Genomic DNA, 21036 nt, shown 5'->3' on the forward strand with positions numbered 1-21036 from the left:
TCGAATAAAAACAAACAAAACAAAGCAAAATAGCAAAAATTTCCCCCTTAAATATTAATGTTTTAGGTGTTTTGGGGGTAAATGTGTTGTTTAAATGAGTTTAAATTAATTTAACTGATTTAATTGAACCGCTGCAGATGCACTCTCATAAAAGAATATTCTGAACCTTTAAAAAGTGATTTTCCTTGTTAAGTAGAAGCTAAATAAATAAATAAATAGACAAAATGCTCGCTTCTGTTTGAGCTGATTTACACGATGAGAATAAACTGTTTTAAGTAAAGTTCAGACATCAGACACTGAAGCCATTCATTCCCAAATAAAAACGAATTAATTATGAGACAAAGTGAAAACTGATGGAAGTTTAATCAATGAAAACAGCCCCAAAGAAAACAAGATGGAGCAAGAAGATGAAGACAAAGGAAAAAGGTGGAAAATGTGGGAAAAGTTCACCAGAGACGCACAAATCACACCTGATCACATGAGTAAATGATTGAAAACTCACTGAACCGAGCTCAGATGGGCGAGTTTTGAGCCTTTTACGTAATTAATGTCTGAAAATGTCAGAAAGCAACATTTTGGTGCTTATTTTGGCTCATTTGTTGAGTGTTTTTGTGAGTAAAAAACACACCAATCATCCAGTAACTCAACAAACCAAAAGAGAAGAAGTTATTTCCTCTTTTCCTGCCTTTATCTGAGATTTCTTCCTTTGAAAAGCTGCCAGCAGGTGGCGCAGTCACACCACTGAAACTCTTACTTTCTGCATGATGAGAGGACTCATTCAATCAGAATATTCACTGTTTAATGCTCTCTTCCAAGCAGGAAACAGATTTAAAGCTAAACTTTATTTCTGTTGTTTAATCCCACAACTTTGAATAAGAAAAACGTTTATTTTGTGACTTTATTTGCAGCTGTGGCTCCAAACTTCCCCTTTCACATGTTCATATTGATGAAATGCACTCACTAAACGCTGAAGATGCTTCTGCATTTATATATGAGCTGCTGGCTCACGCAGACTCATCATTTAACCCCTTTAACGAGCTTAAATCTGTCATTTCATGCGTAAAACTACTTTCTTATTAGCAGTAAAGATACAAACCCTGAACTTCTATTTTTCTTTGCACCTAAATATTAATTCTATGAAACAAGTTGAAAGTTTCTCAGAGAAAATCCCATAAACTGAACATTAGTTTTGCATGAAACAACCCAATAAAATGAGATTAATCGTGAAATTCATGAGTTTTTGGAGGAGTCAAAGGATTCTAAATCCTTCATTTCAAGCTTTAAATGTTAATTAAACGTCTCCATAAAGCAGGACCTCTTCACATTAACGGTTTATCAACCTTTAATCTGACTTTTTTCAGCTCTCATTATGTATTATAATGATAATAATCGAGGGATTTGTTTCCAAGCTGATCTCTTGAAGCCTCCAGAGTGTGAAAAACTGCTGTATTTGATGTGTAATTCTTATTAAACTGAAGCGCAACCTGCAGTTTCATTTCACGAACCACGTTCAGCTGATCATCGGAGACTCCCAGAACATCTGAAAGCAACAAACAGCCTCAAATAAGCACGAAACTCCTCTAAAAAGCCCCAGAATCATGCAAAGCCCTGAAGGCCTTTCATAGAATCAGGACTGCGGGACTCTCCCCCCCATCTGTGTGAAACCGGTTCTGCAGAGACATGTCTTGGATGGTTTCACGCTGCAGCGCCACCGTGGCGCCGCTGGAGGGACTCTGAGACCTGTTCTCTGCAGGCCGAGCTGCTTCCGTGCAAAAATGCATCCATGCAAAGAGCCGAATATGACTTTTATTTAGACTTTTATTTAACCCGTGAAGCGCTGCGTCCTGCACGCCGCTGCAGGCTGAGATCCTCTGACCTGTTCGGGTGTTTTAGGCCAGAAAGCGGAAAACAAACCTTCATTTGTGAAGTGAAAAAGAAACAAAAGCATCATCTGAAATCCTCGTGTTTATGAGAAATGTCCATATTTTTAACCCCCGTCTTGCACAACCTGCTGCAGGCTGCGGTTACACAACCCAGAGCGTGCGCTGCCACGGGGCCGGTCACCAGCCCCAGTTTCCCCTCTGAGTTTCTATGTAAAGCGGAGTACATTATGTCTGTTTTTGGGGCGTTCGTGCACGTTCTCGCGTGGAATGAGCGCAGCTTTAACAGAGTTCTGCAGCGGGGACGATTTCTGCGAGCAGGGAGGAGGAAAGTCTGGAAATTCCTCTGCTCAGAAAGAAAAAAACTCCCAGCAAACAACCGGGGGAGAATGTGTGCGGGGGATTCTCCGAAACCACCCACGTGGGCTCGCCACTATGAGCTGCGCGCTCAGCCAATAGCTGCACGGCACAGAGAATCCTTTGATAGCGTTCGACCAATCAGGGAGCGAGCGGCTGCGTGCGGTGACGCCCCCTGCAGACGCAGGTATAAAAGGGAAGAGTTTCGGCTCTAAAAGGCAGAAAGCATCTCACTCACAGACGGGAATATTTCAGAGCTCAGCGGACACCGAAAGGACTTTATACCGAGCTGGATTACCGCTTGTTGGGACTTTATTTCTGTCATTTATCGGGACAGCCGCCTCTCTGCGAGCGCTGTGGATATTTGTTCTTATCCTGGATCTTGTGGATTATTTTACTGACTTCAGTATGACCCTGGAAGAGGTTGTTGGATCCAACAGCACCGACAAAAAGTAAGTAGAGTCCTGTTTGGTGTGTATGTTCGCACTTTGGAGCCGCTCTGTGCTCGCTCTGCCGGTTTCGGCCACATTTCTAACCGCCTCCGTGTCTCTGCAGGATGGAGACGGTGAGTCAAGCTCTGGAGGAGTTGCTGGTCGCGGCTCAGCGGCAGGACTGCCTCACAGTTGGAGTCTACGAGTCAGCCAAACTCATGAATGTGTAAGTATGAGTTTTATTTTGCGTAAAAAGACAGAAATGCGTAGCTGCAGCTTCTGAAATGCAACGTGGCGGCGCTGAGACTCACCGGGTCTGTCCTCCTCTTGTTGCACGCAGAGATCCGGACAGCGTGGTCCTGTGCGTCCTCGCCACAGATGAGGAGGATGAGGATGACATCGCGCTGCAGATCCACTTCACGCTGCTTCAGGCTTTCTGCTGCGACAACGACATCAACATCCTGCGCGTGTCCGGCATGAGGCGGCTGGCTCAGCTGCTCGGGGAGGACACCGAGGACAGCAACGGGAACGAGCCCCGGGACCTGCACTGCATCCTGGTCACTGTAAGTCCGCCCTTTGTCCTTCTGCTGCATGACTTTTACATTTATGAAGCGTTGGTTCTGTACTTTGGGAAGGTCTTGCATGACTAAAACAAGTTGAAACACGATCTTAGATGAATAAATTGACGCTGCTTCCGGGAGTCTAACCGTCCGCCCCGCTTTGCTCTGCAGAACCCGCCCGTGCAGCCGCTGCAGTGCCAGGCCCTGCAGGACGTCAGCAACTTCTGCGAGGAAAGCCGCTGCAGGAACCAGTGGGTTCCCTGCCTGGAGCTGCTGGACCGCTGAGTCGAACCGGACCGAACCGAGCCAGACCGCTGAGGAGCGGTGAGAAAGAGTTACAATAACCCGAACGGCCAGTCCTCCTCCTCCGAAGAGGAGTAACGGTGTTTGAGAGAAGCTGCGCGACCAGACCGAACTCGCGTGGATGGGTGACTGATCCGGTCCAGATTTTGGTTCTGACAGCCGGACCGGACCCGGCTGGAGGCCGCGGGTCGCGGAGCTGCGGAGTGGGAGACGTTTTACTGAAGTGACAACAGCTGAATGTCACTAACTGAACTGATGCATGAATGAATGAACTGAGGAGCTGCACGTGGAGCTCTGGACCGAGCTGCAGGTGTTCCGCTCACCTGTGCGCACGCACATGAACTTCAGAACAATCATTAGCCTGTTTTCTGTTACACACTGACGCCATGTCTGCTTATTTAAGTGAGAAGATTAATATATAAGTGAGAAGAGGATCCACATGTTGACTTTATCTGAATAAATTATTGACAGAAATTTCAGATTCCTGAGTGGTTCATCCGTGTGTGTGTGTGTGTGTGCGTGTTTTGGTGTCTTTGTGGGGACCTAACACTGAGGACATTTGTGCCTATGGGGACACATTCCTATTCAAGGACTTCTGTAACCGAGGGTCCCACGAGTCTCTATAACCAAACTGCCTTAAAATTTAGTTTAGATGGTGTTGAATTAAACCTAATACTAGCTAAAGTGGGGTTTACTCTCGTTTAACAGCTAAATCAGCTGGAACCAGGGGCTTATGCTAAAGAATCCACATTCAAAGACTTCCTGTATGTATTGGAGACAACTGCTTGAATAAAACCAAGTTTCCCCCGAAGTAAACCTCCTCATTATGTTATCAGAACAACAAACAGTGGGACAAAGGAGACTGTTTACTGCACAGGTCTCAAATGAGTACTGTCTAGGTGGGTATTTTGGACTAAAGGTCAAAATATCTGCACTTCTGCTGCTTAGACTTCAGTAAAAGGGACTTTTAAAATATATCTGGGTGACATTCACTGTAAATTAAAACCAAAAAGTCAAAATTGTTGCTTTGCTATTAATTGCAAATTTGCAATTTCGCAGTTTTATTGTTCACCCAAGAAAGAAAGATGATAATAATAATGTTTAAGTGAAATCTGACTTATTTTTTAAATGTTATTAGTCCAACAAACGGTGTGAAAGGTCTCAAATGAGTACTGTCTTGGTGGGTATTTTGGACTAAAGGTCAAAATATCTGCACTTTTGCTGCTTAGACTTCATTAAAAGGGACTTTTAAAATATATCTGGGTGTCATTCACTGTAAATTAAAACCAAAAAGTCAAAATTGTTGCTTTGCTATTAATTGCAAATTTGCAATTTCGCAGTTTTATTGTTCACCCAAGAAAGAAAGATGCTAATGTTTAAGTGAAATCTGACTTATTTTTTAAATGTTTTCCCAGTTGAAAGTTGGAAATTCCAATTTCTAATTTGTTATTAAATGTACCATCAGAAAAGCTAAAGCAATTTTGCTATTAGGACTAAAAAAAGGAGGCGAAAGCCCTGAAAAGCTCTTTAAACGTAGCCTTTGCAGAAACTATTTACCAGCATTTCTATCTGCACTATTTTATCAATCTGGACCAGTTCAATGCTCTCAATTGATGAGATTGTTCCAGAAAGAGTGTCCAAAGTCGGCCTGTAGACAAAGAACATGTAATTATTTGATAATAAAATAGCCAATCAAGTATTTTTCCCTGAGTTTGAAGGGTTAGCATACGAGCTGGATACCGTATGCTTTCTCTGAGAGGCACACCTTGAAGAATAAGTGGATTTGAGTTGCTCCCTGAAACCGGCTGCTATTAACAGAGCTGTAAAGGCAGCGAAAAAGCAAACTATATCTCTTTGTGTCTTCACCAAAGTAGCTCACAAACATCTCTGATTATCAGTTTATATAAAGCCCAAAAGAAAGATATGAAAACATGTATTTCAATCAATAAACGGTCCAACCACACAAAAATATTTCATCCTCATAAGAAGCCAGATGCTTGTTTCCATATTAGAAGCAATTAGGAACAAACGGAAACATTTCTGCTTAGAAACAGCTCATCATTCATTAAATATTTGACTTTTATCACAAAGATCTGCCTCAGATCCAGCTCATCATATTCCTGCTTATGTTCTTGTAAATTTTCCATGAGTCATGACTTTAAAAGAGAGGTTTTTGGAGTATTTAGAGGGAGATGTAATTGATCGTGTGGATGGACAGTTCTCACTAAGTACCAGTGATGCACAATCTCTGCTTCAGTCTTAACTCTGTGGGATAAAAATGGACGAGGAGTGTGTTGGTGGACATTTTCACACCGCCTCGGTTCCCATGGAGATGCCTGGGGGTGTGCGGAGATTATTTCTGTCTTGTGAGAGTTGAACCATCATCCTAAAAGCTGCCTTGCTCAGTCTGCTGAAACTCTTTGCACATTCGCAGATTTTAAAATGATTAAATAGCGTTAAGTATCGACTTCTGAGTGAAGCCTGTTTTGGTAAAACAGTACAACATGTTCAGGATGTTTCTTGCAGGATTCCTCTCCAAATTCAAGGAACAAAAAGCAAGTTTTTATCATGTTCTTGACCTATTTTCTGCCCCAGAACGTAATACATCTCTGTAAACACAAAGAACGCTGAGTTCTTCTCGCTGTGGGAGTGTGTTAAAGTTGATGGGCTCAAACTGCACAAACAACACCAACCTCTGCCCGTGATGTCATATCCTGATGTCACATCCTGTTGGAGGTGACGAGGGCTGCACAGGATTGTTGGTTTTGGCATCTGGCCCATCACTGCTGGGGCTGGGCATGGCGACAAATAATGTGTAGTACGGCAAACTCCTACAGGCGGGGGACACCCTGGCTTAGCCAATCAGCTGCTTTAAAATGGTCTAACAACATAAAACCAAGTTCCACTGGGCTTTAAGTCCAGTTTAATGATAATTTCACTACAACAAAATCATCAGAAACAGATATCTATGTTGGAAAGTGCAGAATCTGTGTGAAAGGATAAAGATTTGGTTGCCAAACGCTCCACTTTGTCGCATCTGGTTAATGTCTGAATGGGTTTTTGGTTGCATGAATATACATCCTTATGATATGTGACTCAGATATGTTCCCTCTGCTCATATTTCCAGATAAATTTAGATCTGTTTTGTTTGTGTTATTAGTGTGTACACATCTCAGATGCTGTCTGAGGTTCATTTAGAGCAGGGGTCGGGAACCTTTTTGACTAAGAGAGCCATGAAAGCAAAAAATTTGGAAATTTATTTCAATGAGAGCCATATAATATATTTTAAAAGTGAATTCAACTAAATGTCAGTATAATAAGCCTCTGAATTTATTAGCATATTATTTATTAGCATATATTAGCATATTATTTACTAGCATACTCGCCATCTGTGAATGGTTTTCCGTTCCTCACTATTGCTAAAGATCCAGCAAAGCTAGCAGAATTATAGTCACCTTGCCGGGTTGCTGCTGGCTGCTTGTACCCTGCTCAGTAGCTCTTGGCTCGCTTTCTTTCTGCTGTCTCCTGCCGGGTATTTTGATGCTAAGGCAGCATGGCGCGTGTCGAAGTGCCGCTTTACATTCGACCGTTTCATCGATGTAATTTTGTCTTTGCAAATTAGACACACCGCAGAATTTGCTCTCTCCACAAAGGCGAATTCTTCAGTCCATTCGGCCTGAAATGTACGATACTCGTCATCTTTTTTTCTTTTGGCCATCTTCTTCGTCGAAGGGTTAGCTTTGAGCTAATGACCGAGCAGACTGATTCAAAAGGGGCCGTTTACCTGTTTTACGCTGCCAACGTAGTCCAGTATCATCCAATTAAAATAATGCTCCTGCAGCCCTGAACAGGACATGAAAAATCGATGGATGGATTAAAACAAGTGAGAATATTTTGTTTTATCTGCGAGCCAGATGCAATCATCAAAAGAGCCACACCTGGCTAGCGAGCCATATGTTCCCGGCCCCTGATTTAGAGGCTAACGCCCCGCTAAGAGGCTTCAAACTCTAACATTCACTGGACTGAAATTATCCGCAGCATCGCTTTAACAATGTCTGGATTCCAGAAAACTACATCTCATTTGTGTACTTTCTATTTTCTAACGAGTGAAAAAGTAACATTTAAATGTTTTATTGTGTGCCTGCATCAAAAAGGAGATTTCTAACTTAAAGTTGTAACTTAAGGATGCTGTTTGGGTCCATTTTAAGGCAAATTGTGATGTTTTCCATTCCAGGACTTTATCTTTTGCCTTGAGATTAAAAGTCATGGCTGTAGATTTGATCTATGACCTGCTGCTTATTGTGGAACATGATTGTCTCATAATTTGATCTTCTTGATTGGCTACTTGTTGGTTTTGGTCAGGAACATCATGGTCTTGGTTTGGGACTAAAGTTTGGACTCTGTATTTGATTTGCAACTTGATGCTATTGTTTCGGGGCTTTTTGGTCCTTGATTTTTGACCTGATTGTCCTGAAGAACTGGAGGCCGATTTATACTTCTGTGTCAAGTCCTTATTCAGTTCAATTTTATTTATATAGCGCCAGATTACAACAACTGTCATCTCAAGGCACTTAAATAATATAGTCCAATTCAAGCCAATTGGAATCCAATTCATTCATATAGAGCCAATTCAAAAAATAATATCCTAGCAGGTAAGGTGCCCCTTTGTTTGGAGATCAAGGTCATCAATGGTCACCTCGCCATCTAAATGGCTAAATGGACCCAAACAGCATCCTTAAGTTACAACTTTAAGTTAGAAATCTCCTTTTTGAAGCAGGCACACAATAAAATATTTAAATGTTACTTTGTCACTCGTTAGAAAATAGAAAGTACACAAATGAGATGTAGTTTTCTGGAATCCAGACATTGTTAAAGCGATGCTGCGGATAATTTCAGTCCAGTTAATGTTAGAGTTTGAAGCCTCTTAGCGGGGCGTTAGCCTCTAAATGAACCTCAGATAGCATCTGAGATGTGTAACACAAACAAAACAGATCTAAATTTATCTGGAAATATGAGCAGAGGGACGATATCCGAGTCACATTTCATAAGGATGCATATTCATGCAACCAAAAACCCATTCAGACATTAACCAGATGCGACAAAGTGGAGCGAAGACGTCATTATAACCCATCATCTAAATGGCCACCAACAACACAGCTGATGGGTTATAATGACGTCTTCTCCTTGATTCCTGAAGGGAAATTAGCTCATTAACTCTGCAAAAAGGAGGACTGCTCCAGACTAATCTAAGTTTGGAGAATCACAGGGAATTTAGCGGATAGAAAAGTGAAGTTAAAAGTAACTCGAGCATCAATCTATATCTTATTATATCCCTTTTGCATCAGTTTATATTCTTTGTTGTGATGATCTGAGCTGAAGACTGACTGTTGATCTCTGCTAATCAGGTGAGTTCATCAGACTTGTGAAACAGCTTATTTCTGGGCATCATGCTTAAATTTAAAGGGCTTTCTCTTCATTTCTGGTATCTCTGAGATGGTATTTTAGGGAATAGACTGAATCACAGCTGCACAGATTCTCTCTGGTTGAGAAAATAGTAACAAAACTGTTGGATGCAAAAGTTACACAGTGTAAAATGTACAATATTTGGCATTTTTTAGTTGTTTTAGGTGGAGAAAATCTCTCTTGTGGCCTGTGCTGAGCAGCTTTTACCTTAACTCCCGATCAGAAACCCTCCCCTGCTGTCCAAACTGAGACTTCTGACTCATATCTTAATTTCCCTTAAGCTACATGTTTTAGACACTCATTTCAAACTCAGAATTAGTCAGCAACATGTCAATAATGGTGTTTACTCAAGTTTTAACACTTTCCACTGTCGATATTTGGCCTACGTCACGTGTTTTTCATTGTTTTTCTCTCCGTCACGGAGCCTCTGTGACGCAGCTTCGTTCACACCTTTAACCTGTTAGATTAGGTTTTTTTTTTAGCTCTCTTTGTACTTTGAGCCGTGCTCTGTGATAGTTTCACTTTCGAAAGTTTTGGTTTCACCTGTTCTGAAGCCTTGTGAATCTTTTCCGAACAGAACTCTGAGGCAGCGGCTCTTTTCCTTGAAAATCATGTTTAAAAATCTTTTTCTTTCTAGGTTTTTCATGTTGTTAACGAGACATTAAGTTTAAAAGAACGGGTGAGATAAACACGATGCAAATAGTGACTGAAATTCAAAGATTATTCATAGAAATGTATATTGCAAGCAACATTCAGCAGTTCTAACTGGAAAAACTGATTAATAACTGATTAATTGCTGCATCTGTAAACATCTGCAAGAGTAGATTCACAGCAGAAATATGCGACATGTGCATTTTATTGGAAGAATGAATCCGTGCACAACCCGTTCTGCAAGTTTGAGGAACTCGCTGTGCAGCCAAGGTTTGTAAAGGACGGTTGTCATGGTTACACAAACATAGTAAACACCAGCGGATGAGGACCTGAAGCCAAAGTCGAGCCGCTCACACCCTGACAGCACAGGCTGTTCTGACATCAGAGCTGAGGTCACATGACTGCAGCAGAAAGTGACGAGGTGTCGCTAATGTGGAGGAAAAAATGTCCACACACCCACAATTAGTCCTGGGTGTGTTTGTGTGAATGTCTTTAGTTTTCATGCTTCGACACTCGGGCCACAGTGTACTGTGGAATAAGTACACTACGTTACTCCCTGGGGTTACATTCCACACGTTCACAAACAGATAAACATGTATTTCATGTTTTCAAAATGCAGATATTCAAGCAGCAACAACACTTTCCTATAAGTCTACAGGACTGTGGACTTGTTGCCCCTCATAACACATCTAAAGCCGAGCTAAGAGCTGCTGTTCTTGGTCCAGGACTTTATCTTCTGCCTCGAGATTAAAAGTCCTGGCTGTAGATTTGATCTATGACCTGCTGCTAATTGTGGAACATGATCTTCTTGATTGGCTACTTGTTGGTTTTGGTCAGGAACGTCATGGTCTTGGTTTGGGACTAAAGATTTGCAACTTGATGCTATTGTTTCGGGGAAGAACTCAAGGCCGATTTATACTTCTGTGTCAAGTCCTTATTCAATTCAATTTTATTTATATAGCATCAGATTACAACAATCATCATCTCAAGGCACTTAAATAATATAGTCCAATTCAAGCCAATTGGAATTCAATTCATTGTAATCATAATCCAATTAATTCATATGGAGCCAATTCAAAAAATAATATCCGAGCTAAGGAAACCAACAGATTGGACCGAAACTTGTCTTCAGTCCAATCTCCCGTCCTGAGCCTGAGGGACTGTGGAAAGGAACGACTCCCTTTAACAGGAAGAAACCTCTGGCAGAACCAGAACCAGGAAGAAACCTCTGGCAGAACCAGGAAGAAACCTCTGGCAGAACCAGGAAGAAACCTGGCAGAACCAGAACCAGGAAGAAACCTCTGGCAGAACCAGAACCAGGAAGAAACCTGGCAGAACCAGAACCAGGAAGAAACCTCTGGCAGAACCAGAACCAGGAAGAAACCTCTGGCAGAACCAGGAAGAAACCTGGCAGAACCAGAACCAGGAAGAAACCTCTGGCAGAACCAGAACCAGGAAGAAACCTGGCAGAACCAGAACCAGGAAGAAACCTCTGGCAGAACCAGGAAGAAACCTCTGGCAGAACCAGAACCAGGAAGAAACCTCTGGCAGAACCAGGAAGAAACCTCTGGCAGAACCAGAACCAGGAAGAAACCTCTGGCAGAACCAGAACCAGGAGGAAACCTCTGGCAGAACCAGAACCAGGAAGAAACCTGGCAGAACCAGAACCAGGAAGAAACCTCTGGTAGAACCAGAACCAGGAAGAAACCTCTGGCAGAACCAGACTCAGGAAGAAACCTCTGGCAGAACCAGAACCAGGAAGAAACCTCTGGCAGAACCAGAACCAGGAAGGGTGGCCATCCGCCTCGACCAGCTGGGGTTTGAGAAGACAGAAAAGAGGGAAAAGAGGGGGGGAAAACACCATAACACCATTCAAAGGATACCTGCTGGAACAGGGAAACACAAATTAATAACCACAATAATGTCACATGGACATAAAATCAATTGAGAAATTATTGGACCTGAATGGACACATGATGGTTTCATGTCTTGATGTTTAATCACTTGATTAAGATCAGGGACTTATTGGTCTTGGTTTGAGACTGGATTTGGGATTCGTTGGACACATGTTGGTCTTGACTTTAGCCCTCATTTTCCAGCTTTAGGTCTAAATTTGGCACTTTTTAGACTTGATGTGGACAGTTGCAGACCCGTCTTTGCTGGTTTAGGATAATAATAAAAGCTGACGACAACACGTCATGGCCTAAAGGTTTAAAACTGATCAGAATGAGGACGGAAATACATTCTTTTTACGATGCTCATGCTCATGGAAGCCATTTTTACAATTCATGACAGCTTGAGGACTGTTTCGGTATGTATTGAGGCAGAGATTAGTCTCAAAACTTGATTATGGACTTATTGGACCTGATTTTGGACCTGAATGGACACATGATGGTTTCATGTCTTCATGTTTAATCACTTGATTAAGATCAGGGACTCATTGGTCTTGGCTTTAAGACTGGATTTGGGATTGGTTGGTCTTGATTTGAGCCCTCATTTTCCAGCTTTAGGTCTAAATTTGGCACTTTTTAGACTTGATGTGGACAGTTGCAGACCCGTCTTTGCTGGTTTGGACCAAAGACTTTAGGACAGTAATAAAAGCTGACGACAACACGTCTTCTTTCCTTGAGTCCAGATGATTCTGTGGTGACTATGTGGTGAAAACTTCACCAGAGACATGGCAGGTCTTCTGAGTCATTTTAGTAAATTGGGTAATTTTGGTGGAAACTGACGAACTTGATTTTAAGGTTCCCCGTATTCTCATCTTTATCTACGTCCTTCCTGTGTAGGGAGTAGTGATGACACAGTGCGAGCTGTCATCTTGATAGTAGTGACAACACTTTGAGCGTTTCCATCAGATCACACATTCTCTGTAATAGCAGCTTTATTTTTGGAGGGTTTAAAAGCAGCTCAGTGTATCATTCCAGCAGCTATTTGTGTTTCAGTGGCAGCATCCACAAGCTGTGAGGAGGCTCCGTTCTGTCACTGCGTCACGTCACCGTGGAAACAGATGGAGCATGCTGATTGGGCCGCCGGGCAAGCCGAGGCAGTCGGTGGGAGCTCAAAACTGTATTTGTCTGTATGTGATGAGGAGCTGAGGCTGAACCGAGCGAAACGTCGGCGTGTTACGTAGGGAGATCCTGCTGCTGCGTCACTGACCATGTAAGGCTGCATCAGGACCGCCGGAGAGATGAGTCACGAGGAGGAGGAGGGAGGAGGAGAGGAAGCACAGATGAATGTGTGAGAGGCAGCGACCCCTGCAGAATCAGAATAACAAGAAACGCAATAAAAAACCCAAAAAGTAACAGATTTCTTCAGGTTTTTGATGTTTTCTGCATCTCCAGAGTGTCAAAACGCCTGCATTTCAGTTCTGGATGACCAACAGATTACTTTAAGTCCTGCATACACCTGCCAACATGTAGACAATGAGCCAGCTTTGAGCCACAATTAGAACAGCTAGATAAAGAAGTGAATAAAGCAGTCAAATTTTAAGACAACATGCCCCCAAGAACAGACACATGGAAGGGCCCACATCCCCTTTTTGTCTGGTGTTAATGACTTAATGTCTCACTGTGGTATTTCTGCCTGTTTGTTTGGTCATGCTCTGTTTTTTCTGGGTATCTTTTGTTTCTCAGGTGTATCTGCATTATTTCGGTGTGTCTCTGGTCATATTTTGACACAAAAATTGTGCTAAGTTTATATCCGTCGTGTTTTTATGACTTTTTTTTTTGCCTTTTAGCATCTTTTCGGATTGGTTTTGTTTCATATTCTTGATTCTTTGTGTTATTTTTTGCCTCTTTTTGACCTTGAAGTATCTTTTCTAGTCTGTTTTTGGTTGTTTTGACTTTTCTGTGAGCCCTGATCTACAGGCTTGATGACCCTTTGGGGCCTTTGGATCTGCCCACATACGAGTTTCCGGGACTTGCATGAACTCTTCTGCTTCTGTTCTTTTCAGTGACTTTTAATCATTTTGCTTTTGAAACTGATTTCTTCATTCATAGAATTAGACCTTTGTTCTGACCAGTAAAGACAGGATTCTGTGAACTGCTTTACTCAGCAAGCTGAGCTAAAACCTCTCAGAACATTCTGGGATAAGCCTGGTAAGCGTGGTAAGATTTTCCCATCAAGACAAGTGGGGAGTCCCAGTGGCAGCTCCAGGGTGGAGGCCTCTGATTGTTTCTTGTTATCAGCAGCTGCTTGGCTGTTGAAATGTGTTGGACTGTGACAGAGAGTTCACTCATCTTTGTTTACTTTTCTTCTTCCACATGAAAAAGCCCTCAGAATGACAGCACAAAGCAGCGCTCATCACGCGACGGTTTGGAGATGGACGGTGTGTTTGTTGTGTTTTGGATCACGATCACAGACTTTTATTTCATATTCTGCCGGCATAGAAGACACTTTGGTGCGTGCCAGCCGTAATCTTTGTGGTGCAATCAAGCGTAGCTTCAAGCAGGCGTGAGGAAAGGCCGAGTATTTCATCTCTGACAATGAGTTTTGAGAAGTATTCTGACTTTTTCTGTCTTTTTTCAGTCCTTGAAGCTGCAACACAAAAACTGTGTGTTGCTTTCTTTTTAGGAATGTCAGGAATGTAACTTGCTTTCTCTTCCTATCAGTGGATTTTTTTCTCGTTCTTCTTCTGCTTCTGCAAGCGTCAGCATATTTTTCTTCAACAAGTAATCAGATTTTTTAATGCTTGATTCAATGCATTAATGTGGCAAAAGCTGCAGGTTATTCAGCAGATTGTTTATGGACCGCATTGATAAGACAAATTAAATGATTTCAATGGAAAATGGTGGCGGTCAGTGAACGCAGCGGCCTTCGTGTGACGTCACAGCCGGATGCAGCAGGAAGCTGCAGATGCTGAGCGGCGCAGACCAGACTTTGCTCTCAGCTCTGCAGCAGTTTCTGACCAACAAATACACAACCATGCTGTCAACTTAGTGAGTTCAGCTGCAAATAAAAACTGAAAAAAACAGCTTAAAAGCTTTAAAAAAGACCAGAAGTCCAAACCAGTTTTATGGGGAAACTGAGGGGGGAAGAGGAGGCTGTTCCAACACTAAAAGGGCACAAGTCTGAGCAACAAGTGATGAGTTAACTGGGACTTAACGGTCCTGATTATGTCCTCATTATGGACTTCGGTGCTGACTTGTTGGTCTTAACTCGGAGCATTTGCTGGCCGGCACTATGAAGTTCCAGCTTCTATAATCACACGATGTCATATTGGGAAGCTGGTCATCAACAGCTTACATTTTTAAAACTCTGTGCTGCTAAACCACACTAAATGAGCACAAAAACAACACAACATTAACTGCAACAGACATAAACAAACTCCAAAAGAGACACAAAATAACTACAGAAAGACACAAATTGCCTAAATTAAACTTAATGGCCACAAAAGGACATAAGCTATTATAGATAAGGTGGTCTACGCACCAGATAACCAATCAGAAAAACTGATCTGGAGCTGCATATTTCTCTCAAGAGCACCAGCACGGTGTTTGAGTGTTTAAATGAGAAATCTTATCAACATCGCTGCCCTGTCATTACAGCATGAGCAGATCAGACGACAGTTACTTTTGCATACTGCATCAGTTTAATGCGCTGCAGATGTGTCCTTGTAGCTTTCTGGACATTTCTTGACTTGATCTCTCCGCCTTTAGTGTTCGACAGTAAAGGGAGCAAATAAAAAACAAACAAAACTAAAACTCAAACTTTGAAGTCGGCTGGCTTGCAGGTCATGTAAACAAGCTCAAGGTTTTAGTCCTTTAATTAGTTTCTGTTTCAGGTTCAGACAGTTTAAAAGCTCAGGCGTCCATGTGATCATCTGCATTGCAACAAAGTGTCAGTTTAAAGCTCTGTGCACGTGAAACAGGTTGCAGACGGTGGCGTCGTCCCGTTTCCTGTGGGGGTTTTAAAATAAGTAGCTTCAAGTCGGAGACAAAGCTGCTGGTCCGTTTTAGTTTCTGATCCTGACCTCGGTTAATGATTACAGGATATTTCTGCCCTGCTGAATGTTCACAAGTTCGTTCTCCGTCTGAATTGCAGCAACACAAACCAGCCATAAAAACACTTCCTGTGTGTGTGTGTGTGCACGTCCACAGCCGTCTATGTGAAGTCCAGTGTGAGTTGAAGACCTTGTGAGGACAGAGTCTATTTCTCAGAGTTTGGAGGCTCCGCTTGAGGGGCCAGACTTGGTTTTAGGGCTGAGGGGAAGAAAGGTAAAAGAGGGTCCCCACAAGCTCAGAAGCACAAACATGCACTGAGGGGGCGTGCCCGATTGTGGGGGGATTTACTGGCAGTAAAACCAGAAGTTCACTTTCTCCTCCACCTCTGACTGAATTCTTTCCTGTCAGAGCGTCGCTATCAGACTGATAAGTTTCCATTTCAGATTTTACTACTCTGACTTCTGGCCTGAGATTCCACAGAACTGAAGTCTCATATCAAAACTTGAAAAGTCAGATTGCATTTGGGCAATTCCGGACAGTTTTGTCAAAAACAGCCAGTGCACAAGAATACTAAAACGTGCAGTTGTTGTGTGAATCACATTCAGCTTGAGACAAAATGCAAAACTAGTGGCTGAAGAAGTGGTTCCAAAATATTATCTAGAATGCAAAATACCCCCTTGGGCATCCCCTGGCTGACTTTTTCCTTTTGTCACAACCAAAATGAGTTAGATTCTTACTTTTCTGTTGCTTAAAACTGTTTTAAATGCAACTCACAGGTGAACAACTTCACTTAAAGTGTAGAAACATACAGGAAGAAACATATTTTCATTGATATATTGATTTAAAAAAAACAACAACGGGGTTTTCTGCATGTTTCTACATTTTAAGTTTTCAAATTAACCTGCAAGTTGCATTTTAGCATCAACATCCATCCATGGAGACAAAGGGATCCAGGAGGGAAAACCAGAGATACCAAGCGACCCTCTCCAGCTCCTCCTGGAGGATCCCGAGTCGTTCCCAGGCCTGATGGGATATATAATCCCTCCAGAGAGTTCTGGTTCTGACCCGGAGCCTCCTCCCAGGAGGCATCCTAACCAGATGAACCACCTCAGCTGACTCCTTTCTATGTGGAGGAGCAGCGGCTCTATATCTTTTTATTAAAAAGTTAAAATCTTCTTTTTTCTTCCTCAGCAACAACTATAATCCCTAAAAAAAAAACAGTACTTTTGATGTCTGAAGTGAACAAATCTTATTATTTGATGGTTTATTAAATAAATAGTACAGAAATGTTTCAAATAAAGATCCTTTTTCCAACTATTTAATTAGCTGTTGCATCTCCAGTTGGTTCAACGTAAACCTCTGAACGTCCACTGAGTTTTCGGCTGTGTTTGCATTGGTTTAAAAATCCCCAAAAGCTTCTGGACTTCTGGGACAAAGTGAACAATCAGAGGATTATTTCTGTCTTCGTGTCAGTCCCCCTGAGCTGCAGGTGTGTCCGTCCGCACGCTCAGCAGCAGGTAATAAAACCGAGATCCCCACCTGTTGTGTTGGCCGTTGCCGCAGCAACGGGACAGCAGACACATTGTTGGTGGAGCTGCTCGCCCAAACTGCCAAACTGATCTGATACTCTGACCCAAGCTCTGTGATATTCACATTTAAACCAGCACAAAATATTTACTGATATTAATTATAATTACGGATGTTGCTCATTGAGCCTTGAAATGAAAGACTCCTCATGTGTTTTAGTCTCTCCACGTCAGCTCAGACTGAGGGTCAGTTTTTCCACATGGTGTGAACGTATTGAAGTATGTCTCATGTTTACTGTTCCATCTCAGCTATCCGCCAGCTCTGCCTCCTCCACCCGTCTAAGGCGTCTAAGTTTTATAAATGGATGTGTTATGTATGTAAGAAATTAAAAGGACTTGCAGATAATTTAACATGTCTCTGAGTAAAGCTTTAGCAAATCTGACTCAAATAATTTGCATGTCCCAACTGGTTCATGTGGAAACCAATGAAGTCCCATTGCATGCTTTTCTATGGTTTCTGGCTTTTCTGCAGTGTTAAAATTATATATTAAAACCTGAAACATCATCCAAAGCTTAAAAAAAAGACCAGAAGTCCAAACCAGTTTTATGGGGAAACTGAGGGGGGAGGTGGAGGCTGTTCCAACACTAAAGGGGCACAAGTCTGAGCAACAAGTGATGAGTTAAATTGTTTTAAAATGTCTCTGAGTAAAGCTTTAGCAAATCTGCCTCAAATAATTAGCATGTTCCAACTGGTTCATGTGGAAACCAATGAAGTCTCATTGCATGCTTTTCTATGGTTTCTGGCTTTTCTGCAGTGTTAAAATTATATATTATAACCTGAAACATCATCCAAAGCTTAAAAAAAAGACCAGAAGTCCAAACCAGTTTAAAAAAAAAGACCCAGCGCGACTTTTGTTTTATGGGGAAACTGAGGGGGGAAGAGGAGGCTGTTCCAACACTAAAAGGGCACAAGTCTGAGCAACAAGTGATGAGTTAAATTGTTTTAAAATGTCTCTGAGTAAAGCTTTAGCAAATCTGCCTCAAATAATTTGCATGTTCCAACTGGTTCATGCATGTGCATGTGGAAACCAATAAGGTCCCATTGCATGCTTTTCTATGGTTTCTGGCTTTTCTGCAGTGTTAAAATGATATATTATAACCTGAAACATCATCCAAAGCTTAAAAAAAAGACCAGAAGTCCAAACCAGTTTTATGGGGAAACTGAGGGGGGAAGTGGAGGCTGTTCCAACACTAAAAGGGCACAAGTCTGAGCAACAAGTGATGAGTTAAATTGTTTTAAAATGTCTCTGAGTAAAGCTTTAGCAAATCTGCCTCAAATAATTTGCATGTCCCAACTGGTTCATGTGGAAACCAATGAAGTCCCATTGCATGCTTTTCTATGGTTTCTGGCTTTTCTGCAGTGTTAAAATGATATATTATAACCTGAAACATCATCCAAAGCTTAAAAAAGACCAGAAGTCCAAACCAGTTTAAAAAAAAAGACCTTTTGTTTTATGGGGGAACTGAAGGGGGAAGTGGAGGCTGTTCCAACACTAAAGGGGCACAAGTCTGAGCAACAAGTGATGAGTTAAATTGTTTTAAAATGTCTGTGTTGTGTTGGCATTAGACGTATGAACGCATTTTATATAGCTAAGGAGAGCTAACAGTACTCTGTGTTGATACATTTATACACAAGACAATGAAAGTATCACTTTGTTACTTCCACAAACATGGAGTTACTCACACAAGAAGGCACAGAGCATATTTACCGATCGGAGACATGCTGCTAACTTTGTGATTCAAAACATACGTCTGGATCTCTTGTGTTGTTATGCTTGGAAGGTTTCTCAACGTTTAATCCCGTTTCTTTGTTGTTGTAGCATCTTAGTCGGCAGCTGTAGCGGTGCATGTTCATACATTTCTGAATGTCTCCGCCCCCTCTGCAAACGATAGAGTTTTTGAGTGGTTAAGTTGGAGGTGATGGGCTTTCATCCATGTCGATATGTCAGAAAGACAGTCTGAGATTCGTGCTGAGACCAAGTGGTCGTCTGGTGGGAATCACAGATAGAGCTGGGTATCATCAGCATAACATTGGTATGAGAAGCCATGAGATCGGGTGATCTGTCCCAGTGAGTTGGTGTATATGGCAAAGAGAAGAGGTCCCAGTACTGAACCTTGGGGGACCCCTGTGGCGAGGTGGTGCGCTGCAGAAGTGTGACCAAGCCAGGATACTTTGAAAGACCGACCAGTGAGGCATGATTCATGATACATTTGCTCTGTCTTCTATTAAGACTTATCTGAGTGTGTTCACATTAGCGCAAATGTTGTTCTTTAATGTTTTCTTTATAAAAATCCCCTTGAGGAGGTAAGGAAGTGGGTGGATGGCGTCGCTAAGTGCTGCGCTTGGACATCTGTTTTTAACTTTAAGGTTTTATTCAGTAGGGAACTCACCACATTACTGAAAGATTTTTGTCACTTCCTGTTTGAGTTTAGACAACAACGTCACCTGGTTAGAGTTTAAAAAAAGAAAATATATTCTTTAAACTAAGTCAGTATCACCAGTTGCTCTCATGACCTCTCGAAATTGCATTAATTTGGACATTATTAAAGGTCAATAAATTACAATTCTTATCAGAACATATTATTCCTAATTATTATTATGAGGTCGTATTTTGGTACACAAGCATTTCCTTCTAATCTATTCAGAAAAAGACAAAAAAGCTCCTAAAAACTTTAAAATTTCAGTTTCCATCAACTTTTTTATTGTGCAACTTAAAGAAATGTTGATGGAAACTTTTTATCATTTGTCTCTTACATTATTGCAGTTTTATTGAATTTAATCTCATATTATTCAGGTTTTTTAGATGTTACAGAAAAAAATGTTTCATTGCTGGTTGGATTTTGTAAAGAACTTTATTCTAAACTTGAATGTTATTATTTTTAGCACTCAACTATGACAGTAGACACAAAATAAAGTCATAATGGTTTCGTCTCAGAGAAGCAGCGGAGTGCAGTTGAGGCAGGCTGACTTCAGGCAGGCTTTTCCACCGCCTAAACTATAAATATCTCAGCCGGACGCCAGCAGTTATTTTTATCCCAGCTGAGGCTAAATTTACTGAGCAGGGCGTCAACCCGCCCGTCCCGCCGCAGGATCTCCCCCACTCCCTCCCTCAACTCTCCAAACCGAAAAGCTGAAGTCACTGAGTCTGAGCGAGTCTGAAAAACAGCTCAGAAAAAATGGGTCAGAGGGAGAAAAGCTCCTTCTGTGCAAGGGGAGACATTTTAATGGGGTGGATCATAAATAACTTTTTACACGACATGGGGTCCAGTCTGCTTTGTTCAAGGAGATATGAATGATGGTAGCTGGTGAAAGTAAATTAGATTTAAAATGAACCTCTTTGTGTGTTTGAGTTGATGATAGTTTCACAAACAGAAGCTGCTGCTGATTAAACATTAAAGGAAAAACCAGCATCTTCTCTTGTTCTGAGCAGTCAGAGCTCATCAGCAGCTTCATCTAAACAACATCACAGAGCCTCCTTTCTCCGTGTCCATGAGCCCACAATTACAGGCAGTGTTCTGAGGTAACCCCCACCCACCCGCCACCGATCTAACCCCACCCACCCAATCCACTCTTTGATCTGGAACCCAGTGTCCCCTCTCAAACCCGGTTTCCCTCCCTTTTTGCTGCTGCTGGTTTCTGCACCGGACCACAAACCAGAGGGACACCGAGTCCAGACCTGCACAGGCGGGCTGAGTGGAAACCATACAGGGTCTGGATTTTCAGGGTGTTTTTTCCAGTTTTTGAGCATGTTGGACATGCAGTTTCATGTGATTGAATGTGAAACAGCAGCTGCACGTTAAAACCAGAACTAACATTGAACAATGAGACATTTAGTCCAGTTTCAGTCAGGTTCGTTTCA

At 42.0% G+C, this 21036-nt stretch overlaps 2 protein-coding genes across 2 annotated transcripts in view; both read left to right on the plus strand.

The window, feature by feature from the left end:
- Window positions 1–21036, plus strand: part of LOC140311517 (tripartite motif-containing protein 16-like) — a 252966-nt gene that overhangs the window by 64050 nt on the left and 167880 nt on the right. The window lies entirely within an intron of this gene.
- Window positions 2557–4005, plus strand: LOC140311507 (growth arrest and DNA damage-inducible protein GADD45 beta-like). The gene is made up of 4 exons (XM_072388894.1): window positions 2557–2689; window positions 2793–2894; window positions 3009–3231; window positions 3400–4005. Exons 1-4 carry the CDS (start codon window positions 2646–2648, stop codon window positions 3511–3513), a joined length of 483 nt encoding a protein of 160 aa, XP_072244995.1. The 5' UTR covers window positions 2557–2645; the 3' UTR covers window positions 3514–4005.

The sequence above is a fragment of the Leuresthes tenuis genome, unplaced genomic scaffold (assembly GCF_036924035.1).
Source record: "Leuresthes tenuis unplaced genomic scaffold, fLeuTen1.0.hap1 SCAF_7, whole genome shotgun sequence".
NCBI classification, from domain to species: Eukaryota; Metazoa; Chordata; class Actinopteri; order Atheriniformes; family Atherinopsidae; genus Leuresthes; species Leuresthes tenuis.

What these genes read in the sequence shown, in the direction of transcription:
- LOC140311507 (XM_072388894.1), top strand. Translation starts at nt 2,646, where the DNA reads ATGACCCTGGAAGAGGTTGTTGGATCCAACAGCACCGACAAAAA. An exon ending in TCCAACAGCACCGACAAAAA is followed by an intron (nt 2,690 to 2,792) that starts GTAAGTAGAGTC and finishes GTGTCTCTGCAG; the next exon opens with GATGGAGACGGTGAGTCAAG. An exon ending in TGCACTGCATCCTGGTCACT is followed by an intron (nt 3,232 to 3,399) that starts GTAAGTCCGCCC and finishes TTTGCTCTGCAG; the next exon opens with AACCCGCCCGTGCAGCCGCT.